Genomic DNA, 15,736 nt, shown 5'->3' with positions numbered 1-15,736 from the left:
AAGATGGCAGATTTTTACCCATGAGACAGATTTCAGTGATCTTGTAATGTAATCCTATGTTTTAGACTATGATGATGTTTTAGACTATGATGATGTCAAATTCACAACTCTTACATTTCCTCAGATCTTTATTTATGCAATTTCTAATATGTAATGTGAAAAAATCTACTTAAAATACAATGTATTTGCAAACCATTTATTATCAATGATATACCAAAACTTCTGTAAGAGTCTACTTGTTTACTTGTTAACGTTAACATTAGATTTCTAGGCTAACTTGCTAGTGCTAGGCAAGTTAGCAAGCTTTTTAGTGAATAATTTTTTTTTCTGTGGGTAATATTTTTGCTGAAATATACTTTCTTTACAGTGTACTAGATTTACCTTGTATGTACGATTTGACACCTAGATTATTCATGTGAGAAAATAGTGGATGCATTTATTGCAAAAATAAATCTTGAAATTTTAGTACTTCTGTCCACATTTGAAAGAGTTCCCTGAAATATGCAGTTATCTGCTGAGCTACATCTGGGAAATGATTTGCACTTAATTTGAATTTTGAAAATCAGGTCACATATGGATGAATATTAAGAGCTTTTAATCTCAGGTGTCTTTTACTGTGACAATTTGAAGATCAAATTACAGGTTTATGAAAGTCAATGTGAAGAGAATAAACAAATGTAGTCTTTTGTAATCATTTTTATAATAATAACAAAATCTGACATTGTGCCATTTCTGAATTTAATCACTTGAATCCTGATTTTTATAAATTGTTGTTACTGTGAGATTGTTACATCTGTGCCTCAATGACAAGTGTCTCACCTATTCTCTTACCTGTTTTTGTAATCACAATCCTTCACATGTCTGTTGTTCTCTAGTATAGCTTCATTTATTTATTGTCTTTTATCCTTGCATAACACAGCTGTATGGTTTTACTTCCTGTTGTGTGAAACGATGACCTGTAGCATTATATGATTATTACTCTACAGCTGTACGAATTGTCTCACTGCTATATGTCACAACTGCTATCGTTACTGTGAAATTTTAATAGTTGCATGTTGAAGGATATACTGATGTAAGCATTCCTCGGCGCTGCTGGTGCAGTCTGCGCAGTGTGTTACTGTTAATGATGATAAGTACAACTCTGTAGATTGGATCTTGAGTTCTTGATCCTCCCCTCTATCCGGATCCCTCAAATTGGTTCAGTACTGATAAACACACTGGTGAAAACATGACCTCTGTGGTTGAGGTAATGGAAGTCATTTTGTCCCCTTCCAATCACTGCTCATTGATTTGATTGATGATCCCAATTAGTTTTTAGCCAATCATGGTTTGAACAAGTGTGAAGTGGAACTTTTAAACAATAAATAAATAAAATTGCATATTCACTGAATCGTTTTCTTTCTTATGTAAGTTTAAGTAGATGTGATTTTTAGAATGATTAGGTGGTCACTTGAGGTTTTATTTGTGGAAAAAACTATATCAGACATGAATTAATAATCAAACCGAAGTGTTCTTATATGTCATGAAACATACCTGGAGATGTTCTTTGAGCAAAGATAATAATAATAATAATAATAATAATAATGATGATACATTTTTATAAAGGACGCCTTACAAAACACAGTAAAAAGATAAAATAGCAATTGAAGGCATGACATACAAAATAAATAAGAATATATATGATTGCATTAAATAAATACAATAGCATATGATTGCAATGAAGCCGAGTGTTGGAGTCAAACAGAAGAGGCAACTAAACACCACGTAAAACAGATCTTCCTTGAACCCTGGCAGCCTGATACTGTATATCCTTTCCTATGTACTTTGCTCCATTCTTGACCTTTAATTACTGGAATAAAAAGGTACCGGTTTAAACACGCATGGCAGTCTGTCTCTGTCTGTGATTACAGTTCTGCAGGCACAAAGACAATCGACATCACAGACACGATGTCGATGTGGAATTCTTTTGTTCTTTCTCTGTTATCTCAGTAGTGTGCCTGTGCCTGCCATGTTGTTAGTTGAGAACTTTTAAACAGATTTAAATGTGATGTGTATGATAACACCTTATGTTGTCATGCAAACAACAACAACAACAACAACAAAAAAAGGAACCCAGAACAGTCCACTGTACCAAAGCGAGGGCTCTGTCCTCCACCACAGAGGCTGAGAGGAAGAGAGTAGTTTGGAAATGTGCCCAATGTCTGAGATATTAATATGACGGTTTCACAACCTTTTGATGTGCCTAGTTGCAATGTCACATCCTCTTTTCCCTTTTCATCTTTCTGTTAAGATTTCAGCTTTTCAGAGGAGGAACTAAGTTTCATCAGAGTTTAGCCACTGATACCATAATGATAAGTTTGTGGTCAGAATGTTCTTGATTAAAAAAATCTACTGTATCAGCATATTTTCAAGTATTTCATCTAGTCAAAATAAACACGTTTTAAAGGCTGAGCTTGGTTACATGTTCATAGCGACCTCAGACACAATGTGTTTATTTACATTTAATCAAAACCACCATCCTTCCCCTATAATCTTAATCATATGTTCAAGTGTTTTTACCACCAGTTTGGAAATGTAGCACTTCATTCATTCATTCATTCAAAACATGGAATCACCTCCTCGTGGCCGTCTGCCTCCTCCACTCAGACTTTCAGGTTACATCCCAGTTCACTTTGACCATGAGGAGTTCTCCAGATATCTTGTTCACAAGGCCAAAACAGGCATTTTGTGAGGTCACCAAAACCTTGACCTTTGGCCTTTGTCCACCAAAATCTAATCAGCTCATTCTTGAGTCCCAGTGAACGTTTGCGCCAAGTTTGAAGAAATTCCATGAAGGTGTTACTGAGATATCGTGTCCACGAGAACGGGACGGACAACCTGAAAACAATATGCCTCTGGCTCTGGCTGCTGCCGCTGCAGAGGCATCAAATATATGTCAGCCAGCGATTACATTTGCTTTCACAGTATAATTGAGAGTTAACCGTTAATTAATATATAAGGATGATGTGTAGGAGACACGGTTGGTGTGGAACAGACATCTAAGAATTAAAAGACACTACAACTGATAAAACTTTTATTATTTTGTCTTAACACTGATAAATCTGATGCAGCTTTTGTGCATCTCTGTCGACACCTTGATGCACAGTTAAACAGTTTAAACACAACTGTAAATCCCCACATCTGTAAAAGCTTTCATTTTCATATTACAGGCAGTGTCTACAAAGTAAGGTCACATTACTCAGAAGCTTATAATCTGTCATTGCTGTGAATTATAAATCAGAGTGTAGCATTGTGTGAGCTAAAATCAGTGCTATTCACTGTGTTGCAGCTGCTGCTGAACACAGCAGAGCAGAAAGGCCATAAAACCTGAAGAAACAGCAAGTGCAAGATAAACTGATTGTACAGATGTGTATTCTAGTGACGTGTGAGTAACTTGCAGAGCAAGCACAGCTGTGGTTTATGCGCTGGTTGCTAAGGATTAGACTTGGTCCACATGCATGTGTCCCGTAGAGGCCATAAATGCTGTGCCCAGATCTCTGCTGAGGTTACAGGCACACTCACAGCCGATGAAACCTGTCTGTTGAAGTCTGAGCGCTGCTGATGCTAGGAATTGAAAAATATACACAGAAAGTGGCCAGTTATTTACATGCAATGAAATTATTATTCAGTTTCAGTTTAACCTTCAGTGTGGCCTCTGTACACAAAACAGTGTCATGACTAAAGTTATCACTGTGTTTCCTTCTTCTAGTCTCACTTCCTCCCCTCGGCCTTCCTTCCTTTCCCTTCAAACTCAACACAGTTTCACTTTTCATCTGACACTTCAATCACATGCATCCAAACACAATTCAGACATGTTTTGCAGGGAAAATCTGACCTGCGTATATGAACATTTAAAGATCATTTATCCAGTCAGTCTCTTCACCATAAGGTCAGCAGTCCAAAGCAGTTACGACGAACGAAATTCAATGTTAATTTAGACATTTATATCAAAGAGGAGTGTTTTAAATACAGCAATGAGTATTTACTACTGTATGGAAGGAAATAAAACTTACAGTCAATAGAAAAAAGGATAGTCTCAGGATTTAAAGCACCATACCCGTGGTTTTATATCTTTGCTCATTATGAACAAATGTGTGAGTTTCTGTACTTGGGAGCAGAGGCTTCGGTCAAAACTCTTGAAAGTCCTTGAATTTGCCTTTAGAGAACGATTGTATTGAGGATTTTTCGTGCAAATTGCATGAAAAAAATCTGATCCAGAAGACAAAGTGTAAAGCACTTGTTGAAAAGGTGCTGTACTAATAAACTTGCCTCATTCGGGATGTGGGTGTCAAAGAGTTAAATGCTTCCATGCTTCAGAGGACATTCAGCAGTGGTTATTGTTAGACAGTTCACAGCATCGTCGTCCTGTGACACAAAAATAAAGAACATGCCGTCTTCATGTTGCTGTCCTCACCATCGAGTTTCACATCTCTAAACTTTCGTATCTTCCTGAAATAAAGAAATCAGCAGATGCCTGGAAGGAGGAACTTTCGTTTAACCTTTTACCTCACCCATGGCACATTCACAGTCTGCCTATTAGTCGTACTAGTACACACTGTCATACTGTCATACTAAAACAAAAGGTTTTCTAACTATGAACATGATATGTAGAGAATGAATCAATAGATTGGACTTGTTTCTTTGCAGCTAGTTGTGCTATTTGGTATTTGAGTATTTTTATATCAAAATCCTTCTCTTTTACATCCCTGTAAAATATTATAAGCATAAATAGATCCAATCACTTCTGGTTTTGAGTGACTAGCTAACCCTAGCAATCATATAAAAATACATTAGCTGACATATTAGGTCTGTATTTAGATTTCAGATGCTAAAACTTTAAACTCATTTCCAGAGAGTAGAGGGTCTAACCTAATCTCACTCTTGTTCCTAAACTAACTAAAAAAAACAACAACTTCTGAGCATCAAATCCTATCTGAAGGATCTGATTTTAATCCCTTAGATAATTATACCCCGTCCACTGATTCTGTTTCTCTCTTAAATACATTACTTCCACCCAAAGGAAGTTAAAGACAATCTAACTCTGACTGTAATCAGCTAAAACATCATTCCCTGTCATACATTTTTTTTTAAATAACCCAGGTATGATGTAGGTAAAGACTGCACACAACCGACACCTTAAATCTTAAGGATTGTTGGTTTTCAAAAAGTTAAATAATGAATTAAATGCATTTAAAATCCATTTCCCAAGCTCTAATGTTGTGTCTGCACTAACTGTTTCATTCTTCTTGGTATATGCCAAATATATGTTGATATATGTAATTTTTGAAAATACTCTTTTCCCCAGCCTTCCACTCTTTTCGTGACATATCTGGGGCACTTAAAAACATACATTCACCTAGTGATTATACCCTGTACACTTTGGTTTCCCTCTGAAACATGTTTGATCCTGTACGATGCTTTAACTTCCACTAAAACATGAAAAACCACGTGTATGATCCTCTGAGCTTGGCGACCACTGGGAGAGACTCAGACATTGGCTACATCCACTGACGTCTGGCTCCTCCCTGCCACCACAACATTGGTGTGTCTCGACGCGCTGCTGTCGTCCAAAGAGCGCTCGTTGGACTGAGTTGTCTGTCCTTCCACGTCGTCCGCCAGAGCCCTCTTGTACACCCCCGACAGACTCTGCTTGAACCGCCCTCTCACATCCAGCCCCATGCAGAAGTACAACAGCGGGTTCACACAGCTGTTGAAGTAGGCGACGCCCTTCGCCAAAGGGTGCCAGATCTTCACCACTTTGTTCTTGCTGTCCACCATCTTGACCAGCAGGAGGCAGTGGTACGGCGCCCAGCACAGGAAGAACGCGATGACTAGTGATGCCAATATACGTAGAGGGCGGGATTTCCCCGACAGACGGGTACGTCGGATGCCCACGCCGGCCAGGATGTAACAGATGAGGATGACCATGAAAGGCAACATGAAGCCACACATGAAGCGGATGGAGTAGAGAGCCAGTTTGGTGCTGTTGTCCCCCTCCGTTGCCTCCTTCACTTCCAGAGAACATTTACTCTTGTTGTTCTTCCCCAGGTAGACTTGGCGGTAGACGAAGTACGGAGTGCTGAAGACCGCTGCCATGGTCCAGACGCAGAAGGCCACCACCCTCGCCACCAACAGGGTGCGCCGTCGTTTGGCGAAGACGGGCTGCCAGACGCAGAGCGCTCGGTCCAAACTGATGACAGCCAGAAGAAAGACGGAGCAGAACATGTTGCCATATTTGAAGAAGCCGTTGAACTTGCAGAGGAAAACACCGAAGGGCCAGTAGTCAAAGAAGAGCTTCTTCGTGAGGGAGAAGACTCGTGTGCAGCAGAAGATCAGGTCGGCTATTGCCAGATTCACCAGCCAGACGTTGGTGACCTTCGGCTGAACAGAGGGGGGAAGAGAGAAAACATAAAGAAAAAGGAAAAGAGAAGAAAGGAAGAGAAATGTTAGGTACCACATCTATAAAAAAATTGGAAAGTTACCCCCAAGCAGCTATTGTCTAATCATGCCTTAGCAGTAGGCTCAGCACATGGCGAAACGCTTGCTGTTTCTAAATTTGCGTACTTCCATCCTCACACTTCATATTTTGAGAACAAATGCGTTCACAATGACAAGTTTGGCAACATGCAGTGCTATGTGCTATATGCACCCGGATGGTGCACTCAAAACTGTGAAAAAACTGAGTCTGATACGATGGACACTTCTCACCCTCGACAAGCGCCAAACTATTTTCAAACAGCGACGTCGACGTCGATGCTGATGGCAGACTAATTTCCATGTCCATTTCCAAGTGAGTAAAGCAGCCAACAGGCGATAATCAAATGCACAATGGCAGTGTTTGATTTGGGACAACACCGCCCTGTCAGACTTCATGCACTACACCACTGAGTATACTGTGTACAGTGTTTTTTCTTTCATAGTAACCATCCAAAACATTCAAAAGTTGCATAGTAACAAATAACATTTCAATTGCATATTTATAATTCATAATACTGTGCTATAGGATAAGGGCTAATTGGCTTCAGTACACAAACATGGCTGCTTATTTCCATATCCATCATGAAATGCGTGTTACGCTAGCTTTAGCCTCAGCCTGATAGCATAGTATCATGTACAGTATGTAGCCCTGTGGTGAAGGAAGTATTCAGATCCTTTATTCAAGTGAAAGTACTAAGACCACACTGTAAAGATACTCTCATAAAAGTAAAAATCCAGCATTGAAAATGTAATTTACGTAAAAGTACATATGTTTCAGGAAAATTTCCTAGAGCACCAACACCAATAGTAAAAGACAAATGACCCCTGTGAGTCAATGTATGTAATGATATATTACGTATATTTTTCAACTAGTGTGGACAGACTTTCTTTCACGTCTATCTTAAATCCACCTTGAGCTTGAATCCAGCCACCCAGATCACCATAGAGTTCCCTGTGATGCCCAGAACCACAGTCAGAGTGTAGAGGACGATGGTGACGTTGTCCATGATGGCGTCGATGTCCACTGTCGTTGCCTTGTCATTGTTGGAGGACTTGAGGGCGACAGAGCCATTGAGAGACATAGTGTGGCTGCAAACAGAGAAAAAATGAAACCTAATGTAACCCATCATAGTAACTGCTGTTTCTAACAGACAGTGAGCAAAAGATGAGAGTTTTAAGGGGATAACAAACAAAATACTCAAGTTCAGTATATTTTTTACACAATAGCTTCATAGAAAATTCATGGTACACCCATAGGTGTGAGAATATCACTGCAGCTGCTGCTGACGTTAATGGGGGCATCGTTGCTGCTATAGCACCTGCTCCTGCAGCGAACGCGGTCCAATCGCATCTATTGATTTTCCAACTCAGTTTATGTGAAACCACGCCCACTTCCGTATGAAGACAGCCTTGACGTGACAAAAGAAGCCCCAGCGCTAAAACTAACCAATTCGGAAGTGGGCATGGTTTAATCTGAACTCGGTTTGGAAAGGTATGCATGTGGTCCAGTCAGTCCTGGAAACACCTGGAAACACCTGGAACTCGTTAGGTCTTCATCTCTGTTAAAAGCTGGGATCTGGTTGACTGTTGGGTTTTGCGGTTTGTTCGGTTTCTCATGATATTTCATCACTCATCAAACATATTAGTCAGGATATGAAAATGCACCTGCTGGTAACCTGACCATTAATTTTCATGTAAACAAAGCATCTGTTGTACACATTACATTTCCTCTATATTTTTTTTTGTGAACCCCCAACCTTAAAGTTCAAACTGTGCCTATAGTTTCACCTCAGAAATGGGTTCACTTATACTGGAGGTATATATATATATATATATATATATGGAGCTGGAGGCAGGAAGGGTTTTACTTGTGTTATCTGTATCAGCTGAAACACAGAGTGACAACCACAAATCCTCATTCAACACCAGCTAACACAACAATGTAAGTCAGTTTGCCTTCCTCTGTCTGACAGGCAGTCAACCATCATTCAGATCATTATATTCACAATAGAGAAAAACACACTCGATTCCTTATGAAGGAGTAAATGAAATGAATGGTTTACAAAGAGAGTTTGTAGCTGTGTTCCCTTCCTGTTTTATTTTTCAGTGATGAGGCTAAATGCAGGTTCATGCTCTAGCAAGGAGCCGATCTATTTCAGAAGCTGATGTTTGAGGTCATGAATGCAGTGTGGGTTTGGGGCACTTCCTCTTTCTACTTTCATGCAAAAAACACTGCCCAAGAGTTACGATGAAGGAAAATAAGATTAGAGTCACAAGCTTCAAAAAAAAAAAAAAAGGACACAATGTCTCTTCAACAAGTCAAATTTTCTGATCACAAGCTTTAGTCTTCAAATGATGCTCTGAAAATAGACAGTAGTAGACCGAATGAATCAACACAGGTTTGTGATGTTGACGAGTCAGATGTGCCCAGCTGAGTCACTGAGCTTCAGTGTCTGAGAATGTGCCAAGGTGTGTGTGTGTGTGTGCTGACTTCTAATACAACTATGTGTGTGTGTGTGTGTGTGTGTGTGTGTGTGTGTGTGTGTGTGAGAGAGATGTCGGTCACATATCTTATCTTCTTCTCTATGGTGATGACTCCTGTGACCTCCATTGCAACGGAGACAGCTGAGGGACTTTTTGTTTTATTGTTAACCATCACAAACTCCCACAACCTTAACCCTATATATACCGTGTGTGTGTGTGTGTGTGTGTGTGTGTGTGTGTGTGTGTGTGTCTGTGTGTGTGTGTGTGTGTGTGTGTGTGTGTGTGTTACGCATCACAGGTCTTCTGTTTGCTGACTGGGTTAGAAAATCATCATCTACTGTAAAGCAGCTTACATCATTGTGATTTTTTGTCTTTAACTAAAGCAGTGTAGATTTTTATTATAGTTTTATTATATTTCAATGATAATATAAAGTATTTGGGACATATTTGAGTATTTTAATGGACCTTGAAGTGAGATCACTTTGTCCAGAGATGTTTCCAAGGTCAGAAATGAAGTTTAAAAGTCAGGTTTTAAGCCAAGGCAACAGGTTCTTCTGTTGATTATGTGATACGATCTAAAAGCTCCACATCAGCTACTGAACAGATCACATGGTGACACAGTTTCCTCAGCACTAATCATTGGTCAACATCAGGTAGAACCTGTGTGTGTGTCTGTGTGAACCTCCAGAGCTGTAGAGTCTGGACCTGCAACTGCAAACCACCTACTGCCCCATGATCCTGTCTAACACCTGCTGCTAAACCTGCTCAAATTTGCTACAATTAACAATGATTATTATTAATGTTATTAGCCGTCATTTGTCCTTTTATCAGTAGCAGCACTACAGTTGCTACTACATTACTATTGCTGTCACTGCCGCTACTATCATTATTATTAATATTGCAATCACTGCAGGTTCTTGTTCTTTTCCTCTGTGCTCTTGCACGCTCTTTCTCTCTCTCTCTCTCGCTCTCTCTCTATCTCTCACTCCCAACCCAACCGGCCGTAGAAGATGGCCACCCACCCTGAGTTCAGTTCTGCTAAGGGCTTCTGCCTCTTAAAAGGAAGTCTGCTCTTGGTGGGAATTGCTGGGTCTCTGTAAATATTACTATAAATAGAAAGTCTAGACCTGCTCTATTTGGAAATTGTATTGAGATTACTTATGTTGTGAATTGGCGCCATACAACTTGAACCTGAAATCCATTCTAACAACTTAATGATAACTATTAACTTAATTACCTGCGTGACAGCATCGCTGGTATTGTTTTCACCGTGTGTGTCTCATCATGGCAAAATGTGTTCCTGACCTGGAGACATGTTGTAGCAGGAAATGACACAGAGGAGGTTTAAGTTTCGTACATTTGTTGATAGTGTCACAACTGCGCAAGATACAGCCACGAAACTTTTCAACTACGTAGTTGAGATCAAAACGAAGTTCAAAGATGGGTGTGCTGAGTACTCATGAGTCATGTACATACATGTATATTTAAGACATGCAGGAATAAAATGCACAAAAAACAAGCCATTAGCCGGGTTTCCATTGTGGTTTTGTACAAAACAGAAGGGATTTTTTTTTAGAAAAGTTGACAAAAAAAAACATTTGCCAATGGTCGGTGTTCTGCAATAAAGCTGGGATTTCTCTTCTCTCGATATCATTTCAATTAAACGTGGCGAAAGATTTCCGGCAGTCGCCGAAATCTGACCTGAAAACTTCAAACTTTTCAGCCAAAATAAATTGCTAAAGGAGATGAAGAAATTCATTTCAATAGGCTGAGGACGACAAGGTGAAGGTATTTTAAATTTAAAACAACCTTAACAGTGGTAACAAATGTCATTGACCTTCAAAGGAAAAGAAAAAGAGTTGGCTGCTGATGGTGTTGTTTAGGACAGACATAATCTCAATAATCTGATGAACCCAAGAGATCATGTGACCGACAAAAACTGAGAGTATCGGGGCGTCGTGTGGCATAGTGGTCTAAGCAGGCGTCTCATGTGTAGAGGCTATAGTCCTCGCTGCAGTTGGCCCCGGTTCGAGTCCCGCATTGGACGGCCTTTGCTGCATCTATCTATCCATCAAAAGATAGATGCATCTATCAGTTGTGTGAGTGTGTTCACATTTGGTTTGGTTTCCAGCAAACATTTCTGCCATTGGTATCACTCTATTCCTCTGATCTTAAGATGCTGTAATGCACCAGGAAATACAGGGAAGAACAAGACTGCCAGCAAGTAAACATGGATGTAAACAATGCCAGTTTCATAATATAACAAAAAGGAAGGAAGTGTTTGTAAGACCTCAAGTACACCGACTGTGTTTTGTTGAGAAACACTGAATGCAAAGAGAAACTGATTTTTAACTGTAAAACTCCACAAAAAAAACACACATATACAAATACTGCATTTCAAGTGACACTTGTATGAGAATATTTCACTTACTTAAGTGTTATTAACAAGTATGAAAGTATCAAAAGTTAAAGTTCTCATTATGCAAATTGGCCCCTATCAATGTTATAGATCATCATCATTGTAGACGTTACAATTTACAAATGTCCCCTAAATGCCTCACATGCAGACTATTGGTAGATGCTACAATTTACAAATGTCCCCTAAACGCCTCAAATGCAGGCAATGGGTAAATTGGTACAGCTCTCATCGTCAGGGGCCCCACTTAGAGGGGTTTGGGGCAGCAGCACTGTATAGTGTCTTTAACGGAGGTTTAAGGGGGCTTATTGTTGTCATTGCAAAATGTGCCAATATAAGGGGCCATCAGGGGCCCCTTTTCCCCTTAGGGTCCCAAGCATTTGCCTGGTTGCCTGCCGGATGCGCCTCTGCTCAGAAATTGTGGCCATAAAAAACATTTCACTCAGAGTACACATCATCTAGCGTCAGAAAGAGCTGAAACACAAGACAAATTTGATGCTGCCAAAGAGTCTGGAATTACAACAAGAGGAATTTCAAACCTTAAAGCTTATTTAGGGGAAAAATAAAGTTGAGAAACATGTATGTAAACATCTTCCAGGAAAGACTGTCTGTTCATTATCCTTTTATTTCATCTTTATGAAAAAAGATTGTGTGGAAAAAGAAAGTTAACTGCAGCTATGTGCATCTGGAAGACACTAAAAAGGAACTTATATATACCCACAATTAACATGTAATGTGGTCGTGGACACTTCTCAAGGAAATTAGTGAGAAGTTTGTGAGAAGCTGGTGTTTCCTTTACCTGTAACTAACCTCAAGTGTTTCCCATCACAGTCACGTGTGCACGAGAAAGATCGGCTTCGCATCTTTTCGCTGTTTTGGCCACCAGATCTAAGAACTAAGCGCAGTGATCACACAGGTTGTTGCCTAAACAAAACTCTCATTACACTTTCCAAACCACATGAAACTGATCACACCCATCAGGTTATTTATAATCGTCCACTGCATCAAATAATTGCGCTCAGCTGCAGGAAGTAGATCGAAAAAATAAATCCATGATGACATTTACATATTAAAGACTTTTGGCCATCCAATGGAAGTTTTAGTAATCTGTATTGAAAAAATGAAAAACCTCAGACACACAGAGACAAAGTCAAGCATCTGTAAACACCATTGAACAGGGCATGTTGAGAGGAAATTCAACACAATACAACAGAAGAAAAACATTTCACAGTTTCAGCTCTGAATCTTGCTCCATCTGACCCAACCACAGACTTCCACCTGTGGTGTGAAGTACATTTGCCCAACCTCTCATGTGTGACTGCACTTTGGTGGGAACTAATATTTTTTTTTTAAAAAAAGCACATTATTTCAAAGTGGCAATAGACAACTTTCCACCTGAGTTTCCAAGTGGTATCAATGTTGATGCCACTGTCTCTAAGAAGAAATGAGTTTGTTTCACAACTGCTCATTTCAGAGAGGTCACCACCAGGACACATGTCATTTGTTTAGATTCTCAATGAATCGTTAGTTTCTAGCCAGCTTTAGCGCTGCTTTGGCTCATGTCCAAAGCAAGAAACAACTAAAAGTATCCCACTTTGAATGAGAAACCCTGATCTCAGTGCTCAGCACAGGGCTTGTTATTGTCTGATCTTGTAGAAGAAGGGTCAACTGCATGGTGGTTTTGAACCCTGTCAAGTCTCTGAGTTCTCTGCGTTGTCAGATGGGTCATAGGGACCGGGACAAAGACTGGTGACCCGCTGCATTTCTGTGCTTGTGGACATTAAGTCCAGAGCTGAATTTCTGTCCCAGTCTGGCCATGGCTCTCTCCATCTCCATTTCTCATATATTTTCTTATACTTCATACTGTGAACTGTTGCACATTGTACATATTTGTAATATTTTTTTATATTTCTATAGTATTTTTTCAAATTTTATTGTAAATATTATAATAGGAAAATGTTTCTATTTACATTTCAGCCACCCGGCTTGCAGTACTGGTGGAGTGCAGTACTGCGTTATCTCAATATTTTTATATTTTTTCTTCTTACTATGTTTATTGTTATGCACCGAAACACTAAATCAAACTGCTCATATGTGAAAAGGTACTTGGCAATAAACCTGATTCGAGAATGTCTGTCTGAGGTTCACCCTTGTTTCAGCTCGCTTTTTATCTCTCTCTCTCTCTCTCTCTTCGCTGTCTTTGGTTCCTGCAACTGCCATTTCTGCTATCTGGAACAACAAAGCGATCCTCTTTCTGTGTTGGTGCCAGTTGCACTTCCTTTGTGCCATAAATTGAGCCTTCATTTTTTGCAAAGTGAAAGTGATGCTTACAGGGAACCAATCTTAACTCAGATCGAAACATGTCATTTTTGTGCAATCAACATTACCTCATAATGATAAGTTTAAAAAATGTGTCTAATGTCACATTAAAGTTGTCAAACTTCCTCACAAGACAACTGTGTAAAAACAAAACAAATTGGCTGCAAAAATGTTTTAAAGAATTTCAAGTAAAATTTTGAAGGATGGTTTGTATCAAAAAAAAAGAGGTACAAAATTTTTCTGTCCACAAAATTTGAGATAATGACATAATGATCATCTTTAGACGCACTCACCCGACAGCAGCAGAGAGCAGCTTCCGTTTTTGTGGTGGTAGAAAGACAAAAACACCACTCACTGGTGATAAACAGGTCAGAGGATGTTGAGGCTTCAGATTCAAACTGGTTGAAGAGTGAAATATTTTTAAATGTCTTGGTCACATATAACTGTTGTGTTTTTTTCCCATATCATTGACTTAACTTTATTATGAAGGAGGTACTAACGACATGTTAAATCTAATATCTAAATGCTGTTGAAAAAGTTACATGTAACAAACACTATATGTTGTATATATATGTATATTTGACCTCAGAATCATATTAGACAATAGTCATGACTACAAAAGATCATGACCACTCTCATCCTGACTGATGTTGTTTCATGTAATCTGGATATTTCACTGAATGCAATAAATTAGTGGTTCACAACCTGAGGGTCAGGACCCCTCAAAGGGTCACAAGATAAATCTGATATTTTAAGAAAGAAGTTGGGTTTATTTTTTTATTTTCAGACTTTTTTTCAAATCTTTGCTTTTTTTCTTTTCTTAAACGAGGAGAAGGGTTTTACCTTTTCAGGTCATTGAAAGCTTAATCAAATTAAAATTAAAGGGGCACTTTGTTGGGGTTGCGAGGTGAAAATGTTGTTTGTTTAAATGTTTAAATCAATTCAGGAAATTATTAGAAGCAATATGAGCCAATATAAGAATTTTGTTACTTTTTTTTCAAGAAAAACCCAACATTAAACTTGTACATCCTGTTTTTGTTTTGTTTTTTCAGCATCTGTGGGTGAAAATGACGTTTTTTGCAAAAACCAAAGACCAAAAAGATGACCACAATTACCAGTTTGATGTGAGGAAACATAACATGGGGCTGAAAATAAGTTTAAATCACTTTTACTTCCAAAAAAATGTACATTATGTTTGGTGGAAATCAGTAAACTCCAAAAAGGATGAGACTTCTTGTAAAACTCAAAGTCCAGCGTCAACCGTGATGCATCACTTGGACAAGTTTTGCTTGTGGAATAATGAAAATTATCTCAAGTTCTCTGCTGTATTAACAGTGATGTTTAGGAACTAATTTATTCATTCACACGAGTCCCAACATCACTGAAGTTTTACCAAAAGTGTTTTTGTTGCCTAAATCCTCTACTATAAATTCCAACCACCTCACTACGACTTCCATACTACAGCTCTTTACTCTCCCTAAACCCTGCCAGTGAATATAATCCAGCCAGTGTTTCTGTTTCAAATATAATGTATTTGGTAAAAACACATCATGCAACAAGTGTGTTTACTGTGTAATGTGTAACAAAGATCATCTGTGAAATCAGAAATGTCCTGACTTACCTGTAGATGTCCAGCTGATATCACAGCGCTGAGGTCTGCTGCTTCAGTCTTAGTGGTCAGAGGCAGAAGTGAAGACGCATCTTCATGAGCTGTGTGTGTGTGTGTGTGTGTGTGTGTGTGTGTGTGTTTATGTACACTGAAGTTCCCCAGTGTCACTATTACTTCTAGTGGTTTTATTGCGAGAAGCTGAACTCACAAACACACATGCACACGCACACACAAACACACATGCACACGCACACACACAAACATGCACACACAGACCCTTCCTCTTTCACCCTCCCTTTTAATGTCATGCGCGTCTGACTTTGTCTTCCTCTTTTTCTCACACAGTCACACTCACTTTGTCTCCCTCTCCTTGGCACACGCACGCATGCACG

The 15,736-nt window shown here is 39.2% G+C and overlaps 1 protein-coding gene across 2 annotated transcripts; it reads right to left on the bottom strand.

Moving 5' to 3' along the window:
* Positions 1–3,056: 3,056 nt before the first annotated feature.
* On the bottom strand, positions 3,057–15,464 carry LOC111233242 (C3a anaphylatoxin chemotactic receptor-like). Of its 2 annotated transcripts, none has more exons than XM_022761014.1 (3): positions 15,357–15,464; positions 7,428–7,605; positions 3,057–6,420 (listed from the first exon to the last, which is right to left on the bottom strand). In XM_022761014.1, exons 2-3 carry the CDS (start codon positions 7,596–7,598, stop codon positions 5,527–5,529), a joined length of 1,065 nt encoding a protein of 354 aa, XP_022616735.1. In that variant the 5' UTR covers positions 7,599–7,605; positions 15,357–15,464; the 3' UTR covers positions 3,057–5,526. The 2 variants fall into 2 exon arrangements, with proteins under 2 accessions (XP_022616735.1, XP_022616734.1); XM_022761013.1 differs by lacking the exon at positions 15,357–15,464 and adding an exon at positions 10,238–10,261.
* Positions 15,465–15,736: the final 272 nt, after the last annotated feature.

The sequence above is a fragment of the Seriola dumerili genome, unplaced genomic scaffold, assembly GCF_002260705.1.
Source record: "Seriola dumerili isolate Sdu_G_001 unplaced genomic scaffold, Sdu_1.0 BDQW01000381.1, whole genome shotgun sequence".
In the NCBI taxonomy this organism is placed as follows: domain Eukaryota; kingdom Metazoa; phylum Chordata; class Actinopteri; order Carangiformes; family Carangidae; genus Seriola; species Seriola dumerili.
Note: the sequence above shows the minus strand (reverse complement) of the source record. Positions and strands in the feature narration are given on the sequence as shown.